The sequence below is a fragment of the Vitis riparia genome, chromosome 8 (assembly GCF_004353265.1).
Source record: "Vitis riparia cultivar Riparia Gloire de Montpellier isolate 1030 chromosome 8, EGFV_Vit.rip_1.0, whole genome shotgun sequence".
Classification (NCBI taxonomy): Eukaryota; Viridiplantae; Streptophyta; class Magnoliopsida; order Vitales; family Vitaceae; genus Vitis; species Vitis riparia.
The window spans coordinates 18525842-18537283 of NC_048438.1; the positions used below are offsets into that span (position 1 = coordinate 18525842).

General features: G+C 31.5%; 2 protein-coding genes across 2 annotated transcripts; one reads left to right on the forward strand and one right to left on the reverse strand.

Annotated features, from left to right (window-relative positions):
• Positions 1 to 1469: 1469 nt before the first annotated feature.
• On the forward strand, positions 1470 to 6928 carry LOC117920725 (DEAD-box ATP-dependent RNA helicase 38). Its single transcript, XM_034838320.1, has 8 exons — positions 1470 to 1705; positions 2721 to 3014; positions 3410 to 3637; positions 4621 to 4686; positions 5159 to 5560; positions 5668 to 5779; positions 6046 to 6131; positions 6307 to 6928. Exons 1-8 carry the CDS (start codon positions 1535 to 1537, stop codon positions 6367 to 6369), a joined length of 1422 nt encoding a protein of 473 aa, XP_034694211.1. The 5' UTR covers positions 1470 to 1534; the 3' UTR covers positions 6370 to 6928.
• Positions 6929 to 9455: 2527 nt separating this feature from the next.
• LOC117920675 (protein PELOTA 1-like) lies at positions 9456 to 10562 on the reverse strand. Its single transcript, XM_034838271.1, has one exon. It carries the CDS (start codon positions 10560 to 10562, stop codon positions 9456 to 9458), a length of 1107 nt encoding a protein of 368 aa, XP_034694162.1.
• Between the last annotated feature and the right edge of the window lie 880 nt (positions 10563 to 11442).

Here is an 11442-nt window from a genome sequence, read left to right on the forward strand (position 1 = left end):
CAAAATTGGTTTATATTTTTTCACAAGTTTATTTGGGAACTTAGGGATCAACCGTTTTTCATGTTCTTAATTTTTTCTAAAAAATATTTTTTTAATAAGAATTTATTTTTTATTATAAGAACATTTTTTAAAAACAAAAATAATATTTTTGAAAATAAGAGCCTCCTTGAGGAGTTTTTAAAAATAATTTAATACTTTTAAAAATAGAAAACAATTTTTAAAAACTCATAACACTGTTTGGTTATTGTTTTCTATTTCCAATTTTTAAAAACAAAGTGAAATAAAGAATAACTTTTATAGAACAAATAAAAATTATTTTCATCAACTTTTAAAAATAATAGAAAAACACATATACTCTATTATTTTTCTTATACATAAAATTATTATTTTTAAATTTTTTTATTAGGCAAATTAACTATAGATTAAACAAGATTTAATACGTTGAATTTGTTAATAACTCTATTAATTTTTATAAATAATTTAAAACTTAAATAATAAATTCATTAATACCATCAATTTATTAATATAATAAAAATATATATATATATTTTATATATAATAAAATAGTATATTTCTACTAAAATATATACTTCATGATTTTATTATAATATTACTATTTATATTTTACTAAAAACTATATATTTTTAACTTTATTTTTAATTACAAAATTATTTTCATTTTCAATAAGACTTCAATTAAATTTAATTAATTTACATTATATAAATTGAATTTATAATATTTTTACAAAATCAAAATATTTTTTTTTTTTAAAAAACAATTTATTTGAACAAGTCTTTTTATTTTTTATTTTTAAAATCCTTTTATAATAATAACTTATAAAATATCCTTAATTTTATAAACCATTAAAAAACTTTTTTTGATTCTTTAACATTAAAAAGGTTTCTAAAAAATTACATAAGAAATCATGATCAAATAAAAATAAAAATTAAAGTACTTAATTGACTTGTATTAAAAATAAATATTAAAATTATTTTTATATTATATAAATTTTTGTTTCACTATAATAAAAAAATTGTTTCATGATTTTTTTAAAAAAATTTATCTTTAGTTTATATATAATTGTAAATTTAATTTTTATTTTTAATAAGACTTAACTTGAATTTGATTTTATATTATTATAAATTAATTTTATAATTTTTTATAAAATAAAAGTAATAAATTATTTTTAAAAACAATACAAATTCTTTCCTTCAAGCTTTTTATTTTTTTATTTTAAAAAACTGTTTTTTTATTCTATATTTTGAAAAACACCGCGATACAGTCCTATTTTTTTTGTTTTTAAAAATCGCCTATCGGTCTCCCTTTATGTTCCATTTTCTAAAATTAAAAAAAGAGCATTTTGAATAGAAACGGAAAGTTAAAAACGGGGAACGGAGTAGAGTCGGTTTGTAATTTTGTAGGAGTGAAAAGGGGAATGGTTACAAAATAGGGGTTCTAATTTCTAAAGGCGGTGAGCGAGCAGTACCTTGACTTCACTCTCAAATTACTCTGCTGTTTCCTCTCTCACTTTGGCATGGCGGAAGATGCACCAAAGCCAAAGCAACTGTGGGGAGATGTGGAAGATGATCCTCCGTCTTCATCTTCCACACCTGCAGTCGACCTCCCCGTGGAGTCTTTGACTATTCACGATGAGGCCAAGGAGGCCGAATCACTTGACGAGCCGGAGGATTCGAGCATCCAGGCGGTAAGACCTCCTTACGATTATTTCTCATGTTTTATATGAATTTATTCGATCTACTTGCTTGCTGAGAAAGAGGTCGAAGGGAATAACAGGAGATCAAGTTTTATCACAAACGCTTGCGAATTTCGAGCCCTATTAATTGGAATCAGCCGCTGATCATATTCTAATTATTTTGTTTATTTTGGGTAGATTCTTTATCCGCGTAATATAACCATGAGAAATATGAAACTCTGAACTTTGGTGTTTCTGGATTTTTTTGCCCTTTTTTTGTCAGCAACCAAACCCTAGATTGAAGGTGTTTTTGTTTTATTTTATTTTTGTTTATATCTATTTTTTAAAATTTTATTCTGGGTTTTTTGGAGGGTGGGTTATGGTAGGCGGGGGCGGCGGAAAAAAGGGCGGGTTGGTGTTGGTCGGATGGTTTGGTTTTGCTCTTAAGGTAATGTAGGTCATGTCAAGCTATTCGAGATCTCTTCTCGATGTTGTTCTCATCCCCCCGTTGAATGCCAGATTCTGTTTGATTGATCGGAAATGTTGGGGAAAAAATAGATCTGGAAAATTTCTAATTTACTTTTTCAATGATCTTACTGCTGGTTTACTTGGCTGGATGAATGTATTTCACAGGGCTTCAAAATTTGATTTTCTTCTATTATCTTCCATTTTCTCATTGACCAAGCTAAGGATAGGAAGTTTGGTTTGGTTTTGGTCTTTATGAGTTTTGTTAGCAAATAAATTTAGGCCAGTCTTCAATGTGTCATCATTTAGGTTTTTAAATTTTGATTGTTGATGCATTTGTGCTTTAAGTAAATTTTGGCTAGACTTGCCCGTATGTTCTGGATCGGATCGCCGATGCATTTTATTTTAATTCAATGTTGTTTAGACTTGTGCACACGCTGTGGGTTTGGTTTTGACTGTGATATATCTCTAGTTTGATATAATTTAGGTTGTTGAAAGTCACCCAAAAAGGGGGTAGTGGTGTTAGTTGTTATTTTTTTATTAATTTGGATCCTAAATGCAGGTTACTTCTGGTGATACACCATACACTTCTGCCAGTACTTTTGAAGATTTGAATTTGTCACCAGAGCTGTTGAGGGGGATTTATAGTGAGATGAAGTTTGAGAGGCCTAGTAAAATTCAGGCAATCAGTTTGCCTATGATTTTGACTCCTCCTTACAAAAATTTAATTGCTCAAGCTCACAATGGTTCTGGCAAGACGACTTGTTTTGTACTTGGAATGTTGAGTCGTGTTGATCCAAAGCTGCAAGTTCCTCAGGCCCTTTGCATTTGTCCTACAAGAGAATTGGCAATACAGGTTCTGTTCCTCTTTATTATTATTACTATTATTATTATTTTATTTATTTTTTATGTTGTTTTTTTTCTCTGGAAAAATTATATTTGAGGGAATTACCTTTCCAATAAAAAATATTCAGGCATAAAAAAAGACTTTTTCCTGGAATCACAATTAAATACCTATGAACTAAGCCAATAGATTAGTGTCCTTGCGAGTTTTTACAAGAGAAGACACACACTACAATTAATACCCTGTGAAGTATTTTTTTTATATTTTTGATAGGTACCTTGTGAAGTGATTTTGATAGTTTATTACTCAGTACTTTTTACCAGAATTATATCTGCTGAAACATATAGAGGCTTATTGTTTGAATCTTTGAGGCTTTAGGCTTTAACAGCGGAAATTTAATGGTGCAGAATTTGGAGGTGCTTCGTAAGATGGGAAAGCACACAGGGATTGAATCTGAATGCGCTATTCCAATGGACAGTGCAAACTATACTTCAATTTCACAGCGACAACCGGTGAAGGCGCAGGTAGTGATTGGCACACCTGGTACAGTAAAGAAATGGATGTCACATAGAAAATTGGGCATAAGCAACATGAAGATTCTTGTTTTTGATGAAGCTGATCACATGTTGGCTGAGGTAATCTAACAATCTTGTCAATACAGTTCAGAATCAACTCTGGGTTTTCTGTTACACTGTTTGCTTAGGTGGGTTCTGTTGGAATGTTCACTTGGACTCATTTAGGCTCCAAAAAAAGGGAAATAATGTTTCAACTATTGGTTGACAATTTGACATCTATCTCAAGCTGCCACTATGCAAAAAATTTTCAACATTTGTTGATAAGTTCCTGTCCTTACGATTTACATAGGGGTTTGGAGATCAAGCTTGAAAGGGTGAAATTTTTAATATATGAGTATTAATCAGTTGACATAAAAATTTTGAAGGTGTTTTTTGTTTTCAGTGAGTAAATAATCAAGTTAAGCTATAGGTAAGCTTTGATTATATTCTGAAGATTTTTTTTGTGTAGTTTTTTTAATCTGTAGAGATTCTGTTGATGGATGGCTTGTGAGTGGTAACTATAGTCCTGATAAACCGGGGGCATATGACATGGATATCAACTCAAATTACATCCCCTTCACTGAAGGGAGGGAGGGAACATTAGAAACTTTACCTAGTATGATATATATTTGGGATTTTGTTGCTGTTGGGTTGAGGTTGTTTGAAGTTTGCAGGAGTGTTTAGCAAGCTACAACCTAGATAAAAAATGAAGTTGTTGTACTTATATTCACAGATGATGCTGTATTGTGTGTGTGAAGTTTACATACTACCGAGAAAATAGCATTGCAACTATCTTTCTCTTTGGATCATGTAGGAGAGTCACCAGTAATCATTCTTGTTGAAGTTTGGATGACATTCCCTATGATCCTTAGTATTATGATATATATCCTTTTCCCCAATTCTAGGATGCAATCTTCTCCTTCTTTAATGAAAATTGGTTATCGCTGCCGTTAGTCACCCCTGAACGGCAGTGTTACTTGAACGAATAATATTTCACCATTGTTCTGATGCTTGAAGTACATGCTATTAAGAATTTGTTCATCATTATATTTATTTTGATGCAGGATGGATTTAAGGATGATTCTTTGAGGATAATGAAGGATATTGAAAGGAGTGGTGCTCAATGCCAGGTTTGTACCCAAAGTTCTTTGCTATTGGATTGTACTTGCATATTAGAAGTTGACAAAAATCATAGCTAGGAAGATACATCACAAGCTTGGTTTGAGGATGTGTGATGGATGACTGCTTAACTTTGTATAGCCAGGCTTCTGAAATCAGGGTCTAATTTTTTTTTATCCTTCTTCCTTTTTTTTTTTCCCTAAGAATTAAAAATGCATTTCTTTATTTTGGGGAATGTTTTTTACATCAAACTGATGTCAAGACTTTTAGTTTCACCCTTAGTTACATTCAACTGAGAAAAAAAAAAGAAGAAGAAAAGACTAAGGTTCTCCTCATTAATGCGATCTCACTTGCACATGCAAGTTTTAAGTTCTCATTTCTTGGATGGTTTGGATCTTTCTGATCAAGTTCTTAGTTTCATGTCAAAGAGCTAAAATCATACTATTGACTTCCTTTTTTTTGTTGTGTCTTGAATTTCATTAGGTGCTTTTGTTTTCTGCTACTTTCAACGATACAGTAAAAAATTTTGTAACAAGGATAGTCAAAGACTACAATCAAATGTTTGTAAAGAAAGAAGAACTATCCTTGCAGTCTGTGAAGCAGTATAAGGTGAAATGCCCTGATGAACTCTCCAAGATTCTTGTGATTAAAGACAAAATTTTTGAGTTAGGACAAAAGCTGGGGCAAACAATTATTTTTGTCAGGACGAAGAATAGTGCAGGAATGTTACACAAAGCACTTGTGGATTTTGGTTACGAAGTTACTACCATTCAAGGAGCTCTTAGACAAGAAGATAGAGACAAGATAATCAAGGAGTTCAAGGATGGATTAACCCAAGTTCTCATATCGACTGATCTCCTTGCCCGAGGTTTCGACCAGTCAAGGGTAATTAAGTACTTCTAGTTTCTGTCTTTCTTTCTTTTTAATTTTTTTATTCCCTTTACTGATAATGAATTTCCATGATGCTATTTGCTTCAAATTTGTCTCTGAAGGTGAACTTGGTCGTCAATTATGATCTGCCGCTAAAATATGGGACACAGGCAGAGCCTGACTATGAGGTGTACTTGCATAGAATTGGCAGGGCAGGACGTTTTGGCCGCAAAGGTATGTTCTTGATCCCATGCTTCTGCTGTTGTTACTTTATGCTTGACATAATACTTACTCCATTGAAATGTAATTATTATGCCTGCTTGTATGTTGTTGATCCCATGATTCCTTTTTGTTTCAAATATGGGAAATCAATAATGTAGTTTGATTCTCCTGTTGCCATTCATTTCAAGCTCAGATTCTAAATTGATGTATCCCTCCACCAAAAAAAAAAGAAAAAAAAGTAGAGTATTCTAACGGATTTGTTTTACATGATTCTACAGGAGCTGTTTTTAATTTGCTGTGCAGTGATAAGGACAACATCCTGATCTCAAAAATTGAAAATCATTTTGGGGTTCAGATAGCAGAGGTAAGGTCTCCTTTATGATTGATTTGGTTGAGCATTTATTTATATAGGATAATAGAAAAATTTGGAAAAGATTTTGGAAATCATCCTGAGTACTACATGGGTTTACTTTTTGAGCAAAAATTAGAAGAAAGTATCAAAAAGATTTTAAGTCTTATTCCAACAACATGGATCACAGATTCCTTCGTGGCAAAATGATGATGATTTTGAGGCGGCAATGAAAGATGCTGGACTTTGTTAGTGGATAGAGCCAAGTGGATTATGGATATTCCAGTTTCAGAAGAGAGTTGATTTTTCAAAGAGGGACAGAGGGACAGATGATAGTCATCTAAGGACCTTGTCTGGAAGGAGATGATTCTTTCCTAAGCAAGACATACATTCAAGAAAGACTTTTTGGAAGATGTATCTTTTATAATTTTCTTGTTATTTCAGTTGGGTTTTTGATGCAACTCTACTTATATGTAGCCATATGTAAACCCTTCCTCTCTCCTTCTCTCCCTATCTCGTCACCTTCATCTCACATGATTGGTTTTTTGTAATTTTTACCGTCTTCTTTGGTCATCTTTTTCTTTGACGAGGTTTGATTTTGATTCTCCATCACCGGTATATGATTCTCGGAAATTATTTAACAGATGTAGTTGTTAATGGGGGAATTTGAGGCTTTGGTCTTCTGGTCTTGTTGGCAGCTGGCTTTGTGTTTGTGAGCGGTTGTGTAATGGAATTTTCCGATTTATGTTTTGCCTCACTTCCTTCTCCAGACGCAGACAAGTAAAATAATTAAGCGGGTGGTTTTTCAGTTATGCAATTTGTCCGTTTCTTTGTGTCTTTCGTGTCCTTGAAGTAGGTTCTTTCAAACTTCCAGTTTAATCCTTTGTGGAACAATGTATGAGACCCATCACTTTGCAGTCCTGTATACTCTGTATTACATTCGAAATAAAAACTTAAACAAGATTGTTTCATTTGATGATTATAATTTATAACAGCCCCGGTGATTACCAACCCTTACCTTAACCAACTAACCAAGTGAGTTAGAGCGCGGGGAAAGAGTTATTGGACTTCAGGAATTCTTAAACCAAGAAAAAGTAACTTACCCACCTTCTCCGGGCGTGCCCAGGGTTTGGCTAGTGGTCCTTCTGCCGGTTGAGGGGCGTCATGTAGCCTACTGTGGGCCGATTTCTCAGCCTCGCCCACCAACCTGCTACGTAGGTGGAGTAGGAAGTGGCCGATACGCCCTGACGGAAGGTCTCTGAACTTGTCAGTGTCGGCCTCCTCCCCTTGTCGACCAATCACTCGGTAGGGACATTCAGCCAGCACCTGGCGTCCCTCTTCTGCCTTTCATGCGGAGGTACGCAGCTATGCTGCCTCTATTTTGTCACTCGGAGGCGTCAGGCATGGTTACTTTCCGGGCGAACGTGCTCTATGGCCATGTCCGGGGTGTGTGACGACAGTCTGCCCAGATTAGCCGTTTTGGATCCCCTTTGGCCCAGGGTTAAGAAAATGGTAAAAGCAAAAACAAGGTAAAATTGGCTTTTATTTGAAAAAGAAAGATGGACTTAAAAGATAAATTGGTTGGATGGTGATGAGAATGATAAGCGATTCATATTTAGAACGTTACTGTAATGAGAAATGTAATACTATGCTGATTCAGGAACGAAAAATATGTTATCCATTCCATATTTTTTTTTTATAAAATATAAAAGATATTCTTATAATATTTGATTTTTTTAAAAATATGAAATCTTTTTTATATTTAGTGTCACTTAAATATCTTTTCAAAATTTATATTTTAATAGGGTTAATTTTATTGATAGCTTTTAAGGCTTGGTGTGACTACACCGATCATTATTAGTTTCAAATTTTATTATTAATATTTCTATAAATTTATTGTGGTTATAAAATTCATTTTCAAGGGATTTTATGTAAAAATAATTTAGATCAGTGTTAAATTTTTTTCTAAAAATTAAAATTTATTCTTCAAAAAATAAAATTTATACGTGAAATACTAATATAGAAGTAATAAATGACGAAATTTGAAATTAATAATGGTTTAATGTATTTATATTAAATCTCAAGAGTTCTCAATGAAATTAATTATATTTTAATACATAATTATTTATTTATTTTTATTTATATTGTTAATAAGTAAAATATTTAAAATTTTATAGATGAAAAAAATTATTATATTATAGTGTCAATCTTTTGCTTAAACAGGTAATAGTATTATATTGGGGCATATAACTAGTATATATATATATATATATATATATATATATATATATATATATATATATATATATATATTTCTTTTTCAAGCTCAAAAGTAAGTAATATGAAAGAAAGAAAGAACATGAGAGAAATAAATTGAAGGAAACCTATGTCTCCATACACCTATTTGTAAAAAACCATAAAATAATAACTCAAAATTTATAAAATCCAAATTTCATATATTTATCTAAAAAATAGTTAAGATTTTGTAAAAAACTATTATTGAGTTTATTAAACTCGAATTATTTTCAAATGATTCTTATTAATGTGTGAAAACATATTCTTCTCATAGATTCTTAAAAGTGAAATATTTATATTTTATATCTTAAAATATACATTTTCTCATATATTTACAAGAACGGATATTTATATTTTATATCTTAATGAAAGTTTATTATATAAAAACACACATATCTTGTTTTGTCTTTGGTTAATTAAATAAAATAAAAGGTTATTTGATGAAAATGGTTTTTGAAAACCTAATTTTTAAAATTTGGGGCCTGTTTGTTTAGTGTTTTCAAGAACTGTTTTCTGTTCTTGAAAACAAAAAATACCAAAAACTCGTTTGATTGAGAGAGTCGTTTTTGTTTTTGTTTTTGTTTAGTGATTTCCCATTATTTTTCGGTCTTATTTGAATAAAAATACTTTATTATATTCTTATACTAATAACCCTCCCATTATTTCATCCTTTAAAATAAATATTTCTAAAATACTTATATGAATCGCATGCCAAATAAATTGATATAAAAAAAAGACTAAAACTCGTTTAAACTTATAGTTTATAAGATTTTGGGTTTCTATAATTTTATCTTTATTTTTTGAACTAAAAATTATTTGTTCTTTTTCTATTAATAAAAACTATTATTTAGATAATAAATAATTATAAAATTGATCAAGAAAATGGAGGAGGAGAAGCCGTGTATTCATCTGCAACATATGAAATTCAATCCCCTGTAAAATAAAATTTCTAAGTAAAAGTCATGATATTGTCCAACAGAAAGTCTAAACTCCATCCTTTTAACCTAATCATCAGCAAAAAGTCAAAACTGCAAAGCATCAACATCACAATTCCATGTCATCCAGATCAGGCAATGGAAACCTAAGAATAGCAGCAACCCCAGTTAGCTGACCTAACTGCTCTCCCATTACATGATTGTGTGAATACACCAAGGCCATCCCTCCCGCCTTCTTTACCGACTTAACTAAATCCGTGTACTTGTGCCTACTTCCATGGTTTGCACTCCGGTAAAGTTCGTCACTTATAAACAGAGTGTCGATTGCCATCAATTCATTTGCCTTCTCCACACTCTTTGATCCATAACACGCCCTACTTGAATCGTTGCTCAACATGTCGCACAAGTCCTTCCATGCTGTTATCTGCACTGCCCCGTTTTTGCCCCGAATCAATTTCATTACCTCGGGCTCATGCAACACCGCTTTCAAAGTTGCTTTTCCCGAAGTATTCACCACTACCACACGTTCCTTATTTTCTTCTATTTGCTGCAGCTTCTGCCTTCGTGATTCTGCTAGCAAGTATTGCCGAAACTCCGTCCCGACAGGACTTGCTATTATGACCAAGCTTACGAAGTTGAAATTTACGTGCTTTTCAAATTCTGTTAAAATGTTTTCAAAAAACTTGTTTGACTTTGACTGAGATTTCGATTTTGCAGCTCTATTCTTGTTGAGATTGGTTTTAGATGGGGCTTCGATGTTGGCACAAAGTGTAGTGGCTATTTTCCCTATCGAGTACAACTCCGCGGATACGTCTTGTATCAACAAGACTGCGAGGTCTGCTTTAGCAGCATTGCCGTAGGAGCGTAGTTCCTCGATTGCATCAGAATCCCAAACTTTCTTCTTCAGGTCAAACGGTTTATTCCTCTCAATCTCTATGGTGTGGAAGGCACCGGCGTCTACGTGTTCATTGTGCACCAAGTTCCTGCCGGCGACGCGGATTACTGAGCCTACTTTATCATAATCGATGGCGGTGATTTTGATTTCAAGTGTGAGTCTAACTCTGCCAAAGGCGGTTTTGCGGGTTGTATCGGCAACGATGACATCGCCCTTAGAAATCAAATTGTAAAGGAGCCACATGTCATCTGGTTCTTCAGGAACGATATTGATGGTTCCACCGCTATTAGGAAGGATTTTTTCTTCTTCTACCAGCTTCATCCTTTTCAGAGAAAGTATGGACTATGAACAACAGAAATTATAAGCGAAAAGAATAAATAACACAAAACATAAAAGATTTTACATGAAAAACCATTCACAAAGTCTTCCAAAGACTTTGCGGATATTAAAAATACAAGTTAGAGATAAAAAAAATTATAATTATATATATATATCTATATATATATATATATATATATATATATATATAAAGAGAAAACCTAATGAACTTTGAATCAAATTGGAACTCGAAAACCCAATGAACTTTGAATCAAATTAGAAATCATATCCGACTAAAAAACAATTTAGAAATCATATCCAACTAAAAAACAATTTAAAATTTTAAGAAAGATTTGAAATGCAATATTTAAATTATTTTCCAAATTTATTAAAAGATTTGAAAAAATGATCTTTTCTAAATCCTCAATTTAATTCATTTTCTAAATTAATTTTATTATTTGAAAAGCTTTTTATTTTTAAATTCTCAATTTATTTATTTATTTTTCAAATTAATTTCTAATTTTCATAATTCCACTTTATACCTTTTGAGTGTTTGGTACACGAGAATAGAGAGTGAGAATAAACATTTCATTCATTTTCTCCCTTATTTCTATGTTTGGATAAATGTTAAGAAGGTAAAAATAGAATAAAAAATTATTCAGGTAGAAATCAAATACAACTTATAAGCCTAATTTGAATTCATCAAAAGTAGATGGTATAATAAGAAATTTGAATTCTTTTATTCTTTTTTTGAAAATAAGAAAAACATTTGCTAGCTTTGAGAATTTAAATATTATAATAAATATATATATATATATATATATATTGGTAAAATAAAATTTTATAACTACTTAAGCATGACAAATATTCAAATTTTTAATAA

Excerpts from the sequence above, each read along its gene's own strand:
- LOC117920675 (XM_034838271.1), bottom strand. The coding sequence starts at position 10,562 with ATGAAGCTGGTAGAAGAAGAAAAAATCCTTCCTAATAGCGGTGGAACC.
- LOC117920725 (XM_034838320.1), top strand. The coding sequence starts at position 1,535 with ATGGCGGAAGATGCACCAAAGCCAAAGCAACTGTGGGGAGATGTGGAA. Across the intron at positions 3,015-3,409 it reads CAAGAGAATTGGCAATACAG|AATTTGGAGGTGCTTCGTAA; the intron begins GTTCTGTTCCTC and ends TTAATGGTGCAG. Across the intron at positions 5,780-6,045 it reads AGGACGTTTTGGCCGCAAAG|GAGCTGTTTTTAATTTGCTG; the intron begins GTATGTTCTTGA and ends ATGATTCTACAG.